Below are 13,555 nucleotides of genomic sequence, written 5' to 3'. Positions count from 1 at the left end.
GGTATTTCTTCCTAAGATAAACAATAAAGAACCGCCGCTTATTGGGGAGGTACCGCGAGGGTGATATACAATCCCATGCAAAAACATGTCGCAGGCCGCAAGCGGTGACACGTTCGCCCTCAAACTTTACCCGCTGATATTTCTTAGAAATATACGTATAGATCATGTATCAACCTCCTTGATTGTCGGTGTATGTCAAGCGGTGACCCTTCTTAAAATTTGATTATCTTAGATTTTCAGAGAACTGATTGTCGGCGCTCGGATCCAAGCGGCAGCCCTTCTTAGAATTTAATTATATTTCTTAGAAATATACAGATAATGTATGAGGAGAAGAAACGCAACCCCCCCCCCCCCTGATTGTCGGCAGCCCTTTTGTAATAGATATTGCTGGAATGTTTATCTTTTGTTTATAAACATAAACGTATGAGGAGAAGAAACGCAACCCCCCCCCGATTGTCGGCAGCCCTTTTGTAATAGATATTGCTGGAATGTTTATCTTTTGTTTATAAACATATAAGGTAACATGAGCTGATAAGATAAGCTTATCTGCTGATAAGACCCCCCGCCCGCGTGACGTCATACCCCCTCGCCCCTTTTTTTTACACCCCTTTACAAGTTTTACACCCCTACCCACGCACTCACACATTTATCGATCGATTTTCGCGAAATTATTATCAAAATTTAGCAAATTTTTCGGGGATGGCGACGACAGACAGACAGATAGACGGATGGGATTTATATATATATATATATATATATATATATATATATATATATATATATAGATATTAAATATTATTAATAAATATTATTAAATATTATATAGCTTTAATTTTATATAATTTTATTGATGTTTCTTAATAAATATGCAATATGCATAGTTAATATATGTTATTTATATACATACTTCAAAGCATAACTAACTCCTTGAAATTTATATTTTTTTCATTTTTTGCACTGTCTTAAAAGTTACCTAACATATTAATAATATATTATTAAATCTTTTAATTTATTTAATCTTTTCATATATGCGGTCAAACAAATTAAGTCTGCGCTGTGGGGAAATACACTAAATTTTTTTAAATTGTTTTCCCTTAAAAATTTTCAAAATTTAGGTACTAATTTCGAAAAAATCAGTCAATAAATGTGTGAGTGGGTGGGTGAATAGAGGTGTAAAACTAAAAAAAAACCACATAGTAGCCATTCTCGAAAAATTTGCAAAATTTTTGTGCGAATTACGCGAAAATTAGTCAATAAATGTGTAAGTGCATGGGTGGATACTTGAGTGCGTGAGTGAGTGGGGGTGTAAAACCAATGAAACCACCATCGTCGTCATCCCCCAAAATTTTCAAGATTTTGGTACCAAAAATAAATCAATATATGTCTGAGTACGTGGGTAGAAGTTTTACATATAAAAATATTTTAATGTGATTTTTCGATATTTTGGAACTTTTGAACACATTGGCATAGAAATCTGTAAAAAATTATTTTTTTCGCGAAAACATAGCCACCTCTATGTTAAAAAAATTTTAAAAATTTAAAAAAACCACCATCTCATCACATTCCCCAAAAAGTTTGCAACTTATATATATATATATATATATTTTTAAAAATCATTTATAGTAGCCACCCCTGACAAAGGACCCCGCACTAAACCACGTGATTTTGGGCCCCGGTGAAAATGGCTAAATTTTTAATATGTTGTACTTTTTGAGTCACTGAACAAATATTTCCTCAGGCAAAATGTCAAAAAATGGACAGTTTCAACGTTTCAACTCTTAGAAGCTTGAGGTCAGACGAGCAAAGATATCACTTTCGGATCAATGCGGTTACTGTTATAAGGGAACAATATGAATTTTTGGTGAACAAAATAATTAAAAAGTAATTTGTTTATGACAATATTGTTTAAATAATATGATAGTATTGTCTAAACAATTTGAAAACATTATTTACATGAACGATTCGGGTTGCTTTCTATACGTGAGTCCCCTTGCCTCTCACGATTCGGGGTGCTTTCTGTACGTGAGTCCCCTTGCACGACTCATAGTCACGACCCCTAGTCACGACTCATAAATCTCGCTCTTCTATTCACCTAGTTCCATAGCATCATTTGGATTGATAGGCTGCGCTCTATGAGCTGCATCTAAAATGTTATTTAGTAGAGACGTAGCAGGATACGAAACATTTGGTTCATGACTTGCGTATCCAAGAAGCCATAATACAAACAAAGCAGCTAGCCTGCTCGCCGAGCGATTATATACGATTAGTTTTACTTATAGATCCAACTAATCACATTCAATCGCTCGGCGAGCAGGCTAGCAGCTTCGTCCGGCTTGAACACGACCATTGTTTATACAATACTATCATATTGTTTAAACAATATTATCACAAACAAATTACTTTTTAATTATTTTGTTCACTAAAAATTCATATTGTTCCCTTATAATAGTAACCGCATTGATCCGAAAGTGATATCTTTGCTCGTCTGACCTCAAGCTTCTAAGAGTTGAAACGCTAAAACTGTCCATTTTTTGTAATTTTGCCTGAGGAAATATTTGTTCAGTGACTCAAAAAGTACAACATATTAAAAATTCACCCATTTTCACCGGGGCCCAAAATCACGTGGTTTAGTGCGGGGTCCTTTACTAAATTTTAATACAAATTTCGAAAAAATCGATGAAGAAATGTGTGAATGCGTGGGTGGCATAAAACTTAAAAAAATCACACAGCAGCCTTCTCCAAAAAATTTGCAACATTTTGATACCAGTTTCGTGAAAATATATAAATGCGCATGCGTGTGGGTGGATGCGTGAGTGGGAATGTAACATTTGGAAAAACCACATTGTCATCTCCAAAAAATTTGCAACATTTTGGTATCAATTTCAAAAAAATCGGTCCATAAAAGTAGGTATACTATAGGGGTTCTAACCCAGGTTCTCTGAGGGGGGGCTGAGGAGCGGGGGAAAATCAGGGGCGAGGGAGTATAACGTCACGCGGCGGAGGGTCTTATCAGCTGATAAGCTTATCTTATCAGCTCAAGTTACCAGATAAGGGGCGATTATTGGATCATGTTATCTAATATGTTTATAAACAAAAGATAAACATATATCTATTACAACGACATTTATTGCAAGATAAGATATCTATTGCATAAACAAGATAAGATAAACAAATATCTAATACAACGATATCTATTACAAGATATCTTCGGCAAACGCATCGAGACATGTTTTCGCGGGGAGGGGGTAAAGAGTGTCCCCCCCCCCATAAGCAGCGGTTCTTCATTGTTTATTTTAGGAAGGAATACCAGCGCCGATAACCAGCGGCTGTAGGAATTTATAAACAAAACAATATTTAGTTGCTGCTGAGCGTGGCTGGTTTATAATCAATTACTACGTTATTTAATTTTACGAATTATCCCCGGGGAGATATGCAATCGGGGAAGTTAAACAAAAGCTGCGAAATCTATACCGTTTCTTTGGCGAGCGCCGAAAATCAGCGGCCGCTTTATAATCAGATATCAATTACTACGTAATCTAAATTTTTCCTAAAAAAAATTCATGCGAATTATCACTGGGAAGATACGCAATCGGGGAAATTAAACAATTGTTCATACGTTGACGAACAAAGGGTTGACGGAATATACATATAATGAGGACTGCTGCCGTCGAATCATAGTACGTGATTTGAGAGCGCATAGGTCAGTCTGCAAGTTTAGTGTGTAATCTCAAAGTAGTACTCCTGTGTAATACGTGTGAAAAGTGAATTTTTCATGAACATAGAGAACGCAGAGCATATTGAGTGCTACCTGTTGGAGCGTTCCCATCGAGTTGCCACCTTGAGCGAATTTTTTGAATGGTTGCAACAATGTGAAGAATTTATTATATAGCTTGAAGAATGCAGCCGTGTCAAGCGTCCGCGACTCTCGATTGGACATAGACAATCTATGGTGGCTAGAATAGCGCGATTCGAGGGTGTAAAGGTGCACTTGCAAAGACGATATATGTGTATTGATGATGGATCCATGCCTGGATTCAGTGGCGGCGGCAATAATGCGCAAAGACTCGTTTGGTGCGAGATCGATACGGCGTTCGATAGCCGTATACTGACCGGTGCGGTAATTAATGCAGATTATATCGAACCGCTATAATTTTTGGAAAATGCCAAAGACAATGTTATCGAGAACGTGCAAAATGTGTTGCAGAGACACACCAGTGTGAAGGTGAACACTGTATTTAACGGCGAGTTTGTATCTGGTGACAAGCGTGCCAATAAAAGTATCAATACAAGAAACTTTGAACTCTTTCGCACGTCTAATATACGCAAGTGGTATGAGCGCCGCGTAATCGAGCCCACGCTAGCATCGCTAGAAGAGTTCCAGGAACGCGATAGCGGTGGGGCATTGTCGCGAATAATCGATTTAACCGTGAATATAAATAAGTACAATCCAATGCGCACGGGATGTCATGTCAAATTACCGCAAAAAATTGACAAAAAGAGCGGTGGTTAATGTGCTATCAGTGAACAATGCGTGTTTTGCATGATCAGTAGTGGCCGCTCTTTACCCTGCCGAAAGACATATAAAACGAGAATCCTCCTACTGCATTACACAACAATGCTGAATCTCCAGAACATTGAGTTTTCAGTGAATCAAATTAAAAAATTTGAACTTGCAAACGGCATCTCCGTAAATGTGTACATCATCGAGAACGAGAACATCGTCCCGTTACGTCTTTTGGAGAAAAAGAAAGACAGGCACGTCAATTTGCTGTACGTGCAAAATGGAAACAGCGTCAGACATTTCGTTTGGACAAAAAATCTATCTTGACTTGTTAGTTTGCAATTGAGTAAACACAAATGTAGAAAATATATCTGTGATCGGTACGTATATATATATTATTATACTTAAATTCTATTAAAAATAATTTTAAATAAAATTATAATTTTTTATTTTTACAGATGCCTACATTATTTCTATTCGGAGGACCAGTTGCAGACACATACGATAGACTGTGGAAAATTAAATGACTGCGCTATCCGGTTACCGAGCGATAAAGACAAGTGGCTCGGCTTCGACAACTACACGAGGAAGGAGCGGCTGCCGTTTGTGGTATACGCCGACTTGGAGTGTGTGCTGAGGAAGATACTGGAACACGCGTCATACTATCAACACCATCAAGTCTAGCTTATTATGTACAGTGTTCGTTTGACAATTCGTTATCTACTTATAATTCCCGTTGTAATGTCGATTGCGTTGCATGGTTCGCCGAAGAACTAAAAAATTTAGCAATACGCGTAAAAAACATTTTAACGACAAATATCTCTATGGTAAATTTAACATCTGACGAGTGGGTAAAATTTCGCAGCGCGACGCATTGTCATATATGCGAACGCCCATTTGAGGAAGACGATACACGTGTTCGCGATCATTGCCATCTCATCGGACGGTACAGAGGTCTCGCGCACTCAAATTGTAATTTAAATTATAAAGAATTTTTTTGTATAAAATAAAAAATAAAGGCTCTATTCGATAAAATTAAAATACAAAAAGAGGACAAAGAGCCGTAGCAAGAAAGTCATGCTATAAAAATAATTAACTAATATGTCAAGTAAAATAAGAAATAAAACGTTTCGGTTTATTTTAAACCATCTTCAGTTATAAAATAAAGTTACAAATCATAATCGTTTAAATATTGAGTCGTTAAATATTGTTTTGTATTTGTTATTTCACTGCGACTAATGCCCGCTTCCCAAAATTCCTCGATTATCGACAGGATCTCGTTGTCGTGCGCGTTGTTGCCGGCTTGGCGCAAAGCGTCGAGCAATCGTAGGCGATCCACTAGCTCGTTAGGGTCGTTTCAGTGTGCGTAATCAATCTTATTATCGGTTAGCGTCATAGCGCGAGGCATTCCCCTGCCAGATTTTAGCTGTTTCGGTTCAATCTGCATTAACGGTGCGATTATATCTTTGTACTTGTGCTCCTTGTTACTCCGCAATTGACTCTGCGCATCATACTTGCGTTTATGCGCGTTTGTCGCCAATAACCCAGCTAGCAAAATGATACAAACTTTGCACAAAGATTGCGGCAAACTCGAGCAGGCCTTTGTAGCAAAATTGCGACAAGGTGTGTTCGCATTAAGCTGAGCTTTTGTTGGCAAGGTTTGTCACAACAGCGTGACGCAAAATTCACGTAAATAACAGAGTAACCTTTGCCGTGCGCGTCATGATAGCAAATTTGTGGCAAGAATAGGGCAAGGTTTGATCTGGCACTATAAGACGCAAAATTCACGCAAATAACAAAGCAAACCTTGCCGTGCACAATGTGATAGCAAATTTGTGGCAAGAACAGAGCAATGTTTGCTCTAACACAATGAGACGCAAAATTCACGCGAATAACAAAGCAAACTTTGCCGTGCACGATGTGATAGCAAATTTGTGGCAAGAACAGGGCAAAGTTTGCTCTGACACGATGATACGCAAAATTCACGCAAATAACAAAGCAAACCTTGCTGTGCATGACTTTAATAGCAAATTATAGCAAGAACAAAGCAAAGGTTGTCGTAACAGTGTGGATTGTAATTAATATAATAATTTAATGAATTAATGAGCTCATTAAAAAGATTTTAATTAATAGTATATTAAATTTTATATAAATAGATAAAAATAATTAAATTTTTTAAATATTTTATTATTATTATTAATATTAATAAAAAATATATAGAATTTTAATTATTTTATATTTATTTATTTATATAAAATTTAATTAATGCTATTAAAGTCCTTTTAATGACCTCATTATTTTATTATTAATTACAATCCGCACTGTTAAAACCTTTGCTCTATTTTTGCTACAAATTTGCTTATATATTTGATTATATCAAATTTAATTAATACTATATATTAATCTCTCTAAATAGAGGGATAATACTTAAGCAATTTTTTTAAAGTTTCTATTATCAAAAATGTTTTATATTTATATCCATATATTTATCTTCATATTTTTATTTTAAAAAAATCGGATATCTATAATTTATAATCATATATATAAAGACATAAGCGTTTTATATGTATATATAGACCGCTATTTAATTAGTATATATATCACTGATCAATCCTGAAAAACTCGATCAATCGGCGTCACGAAAGGAACTGACCGAAGCTACCTTTTCTTTTGCTATTATAATGATATTACATATATCGTACGACGAGTTTGTCGAACGTAGCAATTGGTTAACGAATAGAGAATTTCTAAAGTTTTTATCTAATATTCAATCGTTACGTCCGACCACCATCATTTTGTAGTATGAATGTAATATCAGTCTTAGACAATTGTGCTTTGCTTCACGCGTATTTAGACGGCGGGAAGATTGACACCATCTATTGCAGAATTATATAATGACCTTAAAGGTGCGTACAGACTTACAACAGAACATCGTAACGTAACACCATCGCGTAACACCGACGAAATGCATGGACAATACCCCGTAACGCTTAAATGTTCGGTGCGAGGTACTGTCCATACATTGCGTCGATGTCACGCAACGGCGTTACGTTACGATGTTCTGTTGCAAATCTGTATGCATCTTAATATAATCAACATAGTTAATTTAAAATTTTGAGCCTTAGAATTATTTGTAACATGTTTAGATTTTTAATCTTTTTTCAAATATAATAATTATAGACAAATATAAATATATTATCTATATAAATATAAATATACTGTCTGTAGATATACATATATTTGTCTATAATTATTATATTTGAAAAGAGATTAAAAATTTAAACATGACAAATGACTGTAGTATCAAGATTTTAAATTAACTATATATGTTGATTATATTAAAGCCATTATAATTCTGCAATAAATAGCATCAATTTTTCCGCCGCTTAAATACGCGTGAAGTAACGCATTATTGTTTAATAGCGAAAAAAAAGATGTTCTGTCAGTTCATCTGCGACATCTGATTGATTGAGTTTTTCAGGCCTTAACGGTGATATATCTAATTATTGAATAACGGAAACGTTTTTTATTTCTTGACGATGTTATTGGACGCTGAGCCAAGTTGAACACCATTAATTTCGTCTTGGGAGTTCTCAACTAATAATAACAGCAACACCTGAAATATATATACAATAATACAAATATATCTAATACGTGTATAGTTTTGCTTTATTTTTATAAACATTTTTTATAGAGAGAAAATAAATATGTGACTGTTTTTAAAATAAAAACAATAAAATTTTAGATTTCATTACGTTTTAAAATAATATGTTAGAAAGTTTCATTTTTATTTTAAATTGCAATTGATTCAGAACTATAAGTTCCAGATATTGGTGAGATGCAAGTTTGTAAAATTACCTACTTTGCTTGTTATTCCAAATTGTAGGCTATGCTCCTTCTCCTAAGCTGCTTCTTTAGTAGCTTTGCTTTTCTGTGACCTTCTGTTAGTAGTAATTGAATGTAGTTGCTGTTTCTATATATCTTCTTACTGCTTTATCCTTGGGGTAATTTGTAGATGATTCTCCAAGCAGGCACTCAAACTTCTCCAATGTGTGCGCATCTGATATTTGATGCTAGATAATTGGCGGAATCTGTCTCGTTTCTTTTTCTAGGAAACACGAATTTAAATTTATATTGGCATTAAAAAGTATTCGAAAGTATTTGATTGACTAATCAGGATTAAAGAATCTTTGTCCTTATTGGTCTATGGAGATGAAAGTATTTGTAATAACTATATTAGATATCTATATTATCTATATTACCTATTCTGTAATATTTAATAAATAAATTATTAAATATTACAGAATAGGTAATATAGATAATATAGATATCTAATATAGTTATTACAAATACTTTCATCTCCATAAACCAATAAGGACAAAGATTCTTTAATCCTGATTAGTCGATCAAATACTTTCGAATTACGTGTGTGGCGATAAATGCCACAAGCATATTAAAATATATAGAAAATAAAATTTACACGAAATAAAAATATATGACAAGCGACGAGAGTTAAGGATATCGCGACCGGTGACACAAAATAATAAATAAATAAATAAGCGTCTAGCATGACGAAGGTAGATTGTGATTTCCGAACAGAATAAAAAGCGAAAGTTCTTCAAAATAATAGATAGGCTAATCACCTAAAAATAAAAATAAGGTCGTGGAAAAATCGAGAGAAGCAAGACAATGCGCGGCCTCGAAGGGCAGATAGATTTTGACTCGCGCTCGCGATACAGGGTTTTCCTCGGTGGAGAGTAAAAGTCTGTATTTGATATAATCCGAATAAACGCAGTGAATATAATTATAACACCTAATAACTATTCCGTCTTAACGATCCTCTCCCGATTCGCGATATTGGCAGAACAATAATTATCGAGCTAAGCCACGCTCACCCAAACGTGTTTACGAAAAGTGCCTATTGTAAATACATGTATTTTGACATCCGCAATAATACGCAACACGATAGCGACATTTTCGTTAAAAAAATAGGCCTTATAGAATAGGCCTATAGTGACATTAAAAAATGTCGATTTAATGTAAATCGAAGTGAATTCCATCTGGCACTGAAAAGTGCCGATTTAGTGCAAATCGAGATTAATTCCACTGTTGTGAGTGATTAAAAATGTGACACTTTTCAATGCTGTTTAGCCAATGAAAAGTGCCAGTTGAAGCTAAAAAGTGCGTATTGTTTCATTTTTGCCCTCTTTTTGTTCCCTTTATCTTCGTCTGTAGGGTCACTCCATCTTCTTCCGCTTCCATTTTCTTCTTCGTTCCAATTCTTGAGCATACACGAACAATTTTTGTATACTAAAACAATATTCATTCAATTACGAATCATTGTTCGTATGAAAGATGTTCGTATATGCTTAGTCTTTGCCATTATCTAAATAAAATTATATAGATGATCTAGATGAAATTTTGGCGTCATCTTATCTTTATAGATAATAAAAATATGTATTATCTATATCTGCATCTTAGATAAAAAGTGTTATCTCTTTATTAAATTATGTAGAATATTCAGATAATTTGGTTCAGAGTCATAAGACATAAAAATACTTAAATAGCAAAACTTGAGTAAAACTTGAGCATTAAAAACGTTCAAATTAAAATAAATATATTTTTTATATCCCTCTCATAATTTACATTTTTTTAAACTGTGTTTATATAAGTACTTTTAAAAATAATATTATCTGAAAGTTATCTAAATAAATTGCCATATAATTTTATCTTTTATCTATATATATTTAAAACAAAATTATTTTCATCTTAATCTAGCTAATTTTAAAATCATGTAACACAACACTGTATATGCTCAAGAATTGAAATTTTGATCTTCTTTCTTCATCATGCATTTTTCCTGTAAATCTACAACAGTCGACCAGTTTTTAATATTGAGGAATGAAAAAGATTATTATAAAGAATTAATTATAAACAATACATTTAGTTTCATATAACTGACCTAATTTTCTTCTGGTTGCATTTCGTCGTGTTCGTCGTTCCATAGTGCTGGTTCATTTCTATTTCTTCCTTCCGGACGATGCAAGTTGTTGCGCGCTCTATTCCTGTGTCGTTGCTTGGCCGTTCGCAGAGCATCCCACATATATGTTTGAAATGCAGCCCGCATTGGTCTTTCAAAATTTTTGTTTTCGCAGATAGCATCTGTAAAAGGTAACAAATATAAAATAGTACCATTGATAACACAACTTTAGCATTATGTGTAACAATATATCATACCATAAATAGCGTTCACCAAACGGGTACTGTATAATGGTCGTTGATTATCCTCACGCCCGAACCAAGTGTATAAGTTCATCAAAGAATCTTGAAATATCTCTTTGAAGCACAAATTAACACTCTCTTTGGCATTAAGACCACCAATAAAAATTAAATAATTCACCTATAAAGAATATTTTGCATTTATATTTTTATTTACATCTAGTAATCTAGTTTAAGGGTTCCCACGTTGACTTTAAATTCCTATTAAAAATACATTGTTTTTTTATTAAGTTTTCTGTTGCATGTAAACGAGATCAATATTTTTTATTCTTGTAAATGTAAAACTTAATTACATGAAACCTATTGAGAACTTTAAATAAATAAAATATTGAAAAACTAAGAACTTTTACATTTTATCTAAATTGAAAGACTATAACAAATTAGAATTGCTTATTAAGTCTTATACAGTTACGTTTTATACAATTTTATAGTTAGGTTTTAATTACAAGAATACAAAATATTGATCTCGTTTAAATACAACAGAAAACTTAATGAAAAAACTTCATGTATTTTAAATGGAAATTTATAAAGTCTATGTGGAAACCCTTAGACTTATCGTATTATGTTCTACTAAGAATAAAAATTTTTCTCTTTTTATCGACTAAAAAATTGAAAAGGGTCCCAGAAGAATTTTATAAATTGTCAAAACAAACATCCTAACATATATATAAATGATAAAACTGTATTTTACATAAAACTGTATTTTACATACCAATTTCATATATTCTTCATCATTAGCAGTTTCAAATATTTCAACATCTTCAACTAATGATAATGGCAAAAATGCTGGTTTCTCCGGCATATGCTTTCGGTTATTGCTAATCTGCGTCAACACTCTGTCCAATTTTTGGTGTATTTGTCTGTATAAAAAGCATATCATATAAATAATATAATAATATTATATATTAGGATATAAAATGACTGACATTGTTTATGTACATATTACATTTAAAACTTACTGAACTTCCAAAGCTAATTGATCCATTCTTCCATGTATGGCTCTGTAAATATATTATTATATTTCTATATATGACTATAACATACATATATTCCAATTATAAAAATTTCTGTTCAATGTACACTTACTGAATTTCCGGTCTCACATGAAAATTGTAAAATTCTCTTGAAGCTTGACTTGGTAACGAAGAGCTTGACAGATGACTTGACGATAAAATTGGCCAGATGTTTAAAGGCTGTAACTGAGTGTTATGCGGTGTATTTAATTGGCTATCAATGTGTTGTGTATGAGTAGCAGCAGCATGTGGTTTGTGTGTGAATGTTTGCGTTGTATCATGAAAATTTTGTTGTGCGTAAGATGATGACTGTGTGTTTTCATGCATAAAAGGTGCTTGTGTTGTGTGAGTGACTGTTGATAATTGTGCGTAGGATGATGACTGTGTGTTTTCATGTATCAAAGGTGCTTGTGTTGTGTGAGTGACTGTTGATGGTTGTGCGTAGGATGATGACTGTGTGTTTTCATGTATCAAAGGTGCTTGTGTTGTGTGAGTGACTGCTGATGGTTGTGCGTAGAATGATGACTGTGTGTTTTTATGCATAAAAGGTGCTTGTGTTGTGTGAGTGACTGTTGATGGTTGTGCGTAGGATGATGACTGTGTGTTTTCATGCATAAAAGGTGCTTGTGTTGTGTGAGTGACTGTTGATGGTTGTGCGTAGGATGATGACTGTGTGTTTTCATGTATCAAAGATGCTTGTGTTGTGTGAGTGACTGTTGATGGTTGTGCGTAGGATGATAACTGTGTGTTTTCATGTATCAAAGGTGCTTGTGTTGTGTGAGTGACTGCTGATGATTGTGCGTAGGATGATGACTGTGTGTTTTCATGCATAAAAGATGCTTGTGTTGTGTGAGTAACTGTTGATGGTTGTGTGTAAGATGATGACTGTGTGTTTTCATGCATAAAAGGTGCTTGTGTTGTGTGAGTGACTGTTGATGGTTGTGCGTAGAATGATGACTGTGTTTTCATGCATAAAAGGTGTTTGTGTTGTGTGAGTGACTCTGTAAATGATTGTGAGTTAGTGAGTGAATGATTAGCATGCATATTAGTACCGGGCGAATGACTCTCTTCTAATACTCCCCGTAACTCAGCAACATCCTTTTCTAATTGAGTGCCCTGTAGCTCCGTCGTCTTTCTTCCTGAATCTTCCGCCTCGTCCGAAGATGTCGTTTGAAATCGTAGCGGTTTGATGATATTCCGTTTGGGACGATTCTCCATGATCCTTTCTGTAAATATATATATATATATATATATATATATATATACATATATATATATAAAATTGATCGTATTTTTTAAAATGGCCCACCCTGTATATGTACTTTTTTATTTCACTTTTTTGGGTGCTTGCCATTCAATGACACAAATCTAAGGTCTGTTCTTTTTAGCTGCACCAGTTCAAAGTTTATTTTTTTACTCCACATTGGAAAGGAAAAGATAAACTCTGAACTAGTGCAGCTAAAAAAACAGACCTTAGATTTGTATCGACTTGTGTCACTAAAAATAGAAAGTACTTATTATTAATTCCATATATATATATATATATATATATATATATATATACGATCAATTTTCTCGTAAACTAAGCGAAATATCGAAAAATGGTTCAAACATGTGTTGTATGATTTCAAAGGGGCTATAAGATGGTGCCATTGGTTTGACCTTAAATATTCATTTGAAGATCACGCGAAGGTCACCTCAATTTTTTTAAATGGCACCCCCTATTTTTTATTACATATTCTTGTAGCTGACCTCGAGAGCT

General features: G+C 33.9%; 1 protein-coding gene across 1 annotated transcript; it reads right to left on the bottom strand.

Moving 5' to 3' along the window:
* Positions 1–10,137: 10,137 nt before the first annotated feature.
* Positions 10,138–13,011, bottom strand: LOC114943178 (uncharacterized). The gene is made up of 6 exons (XM_029318761.2): positions 11,867–13,011; positions 11,740–11,781; positions 11,493–11,640; positions 10,739–10,901; positions 10,464–10,663; positions 10,138–10,369 (listed from the first exon to the last, which is right to left on the bottom strand). The coding sequence occupies exons 1-5, from the start codon at positions 13,009–13,011 to the stop codon at positions 10,464–10,466; spliced, it is 1,698 nt and encodes a 565-aa protein (XP_029174594.1). The 3' UTR covers positions 10,138–10,369.
* Positions 13,012–13,555: the final 544 nt, after the last annotated feature.

The sequence above is a fragment of the Nylanderia fulva genome, unplaced genomic scaffold, assembly GCF_048542155.1.
Source record: "Nylanderia fulva isolate GAGA-0341 unplaced genomic scaffold, ASM4854215v1 Scaffold161, whole genome shotgun sequence".
In the NCBI taxonomy this organism is placed as follows: Eukaryota; Metazoa; Arthropoda; class Insecta; order Hymenoptera; family Formicidae; genus Nylanderia; species Nylanderia fulva.
This window is presented reverse-complemented; position numbering and strand designations above follow the sequence as displayed.

Excerpts from the sequence above, each read along its gene's own strand:
- LOC114943178 (XM_029318761.2), bottom strand. The coding sequence starts at position 13,011 with ATGGAGAATCGTCCCAAACGGAATATCATCAAACCGCTACGATTTCAA. Across the intron at positions 11,782-11,866 it reads CATGTGAGACCGGAAATTCA|AGCCATACATGGAAGAATGG; the intron begins GTAAGTGTACAT and ends ATATATTTACAG. Across the intron at positions 10,664-10,738 it reads TTTGGTGAACGCTATTTATG|ATGCTATCTGCGAAAACAAA; the intron begins GTATGATATATT and ends TACCTTTTACAG.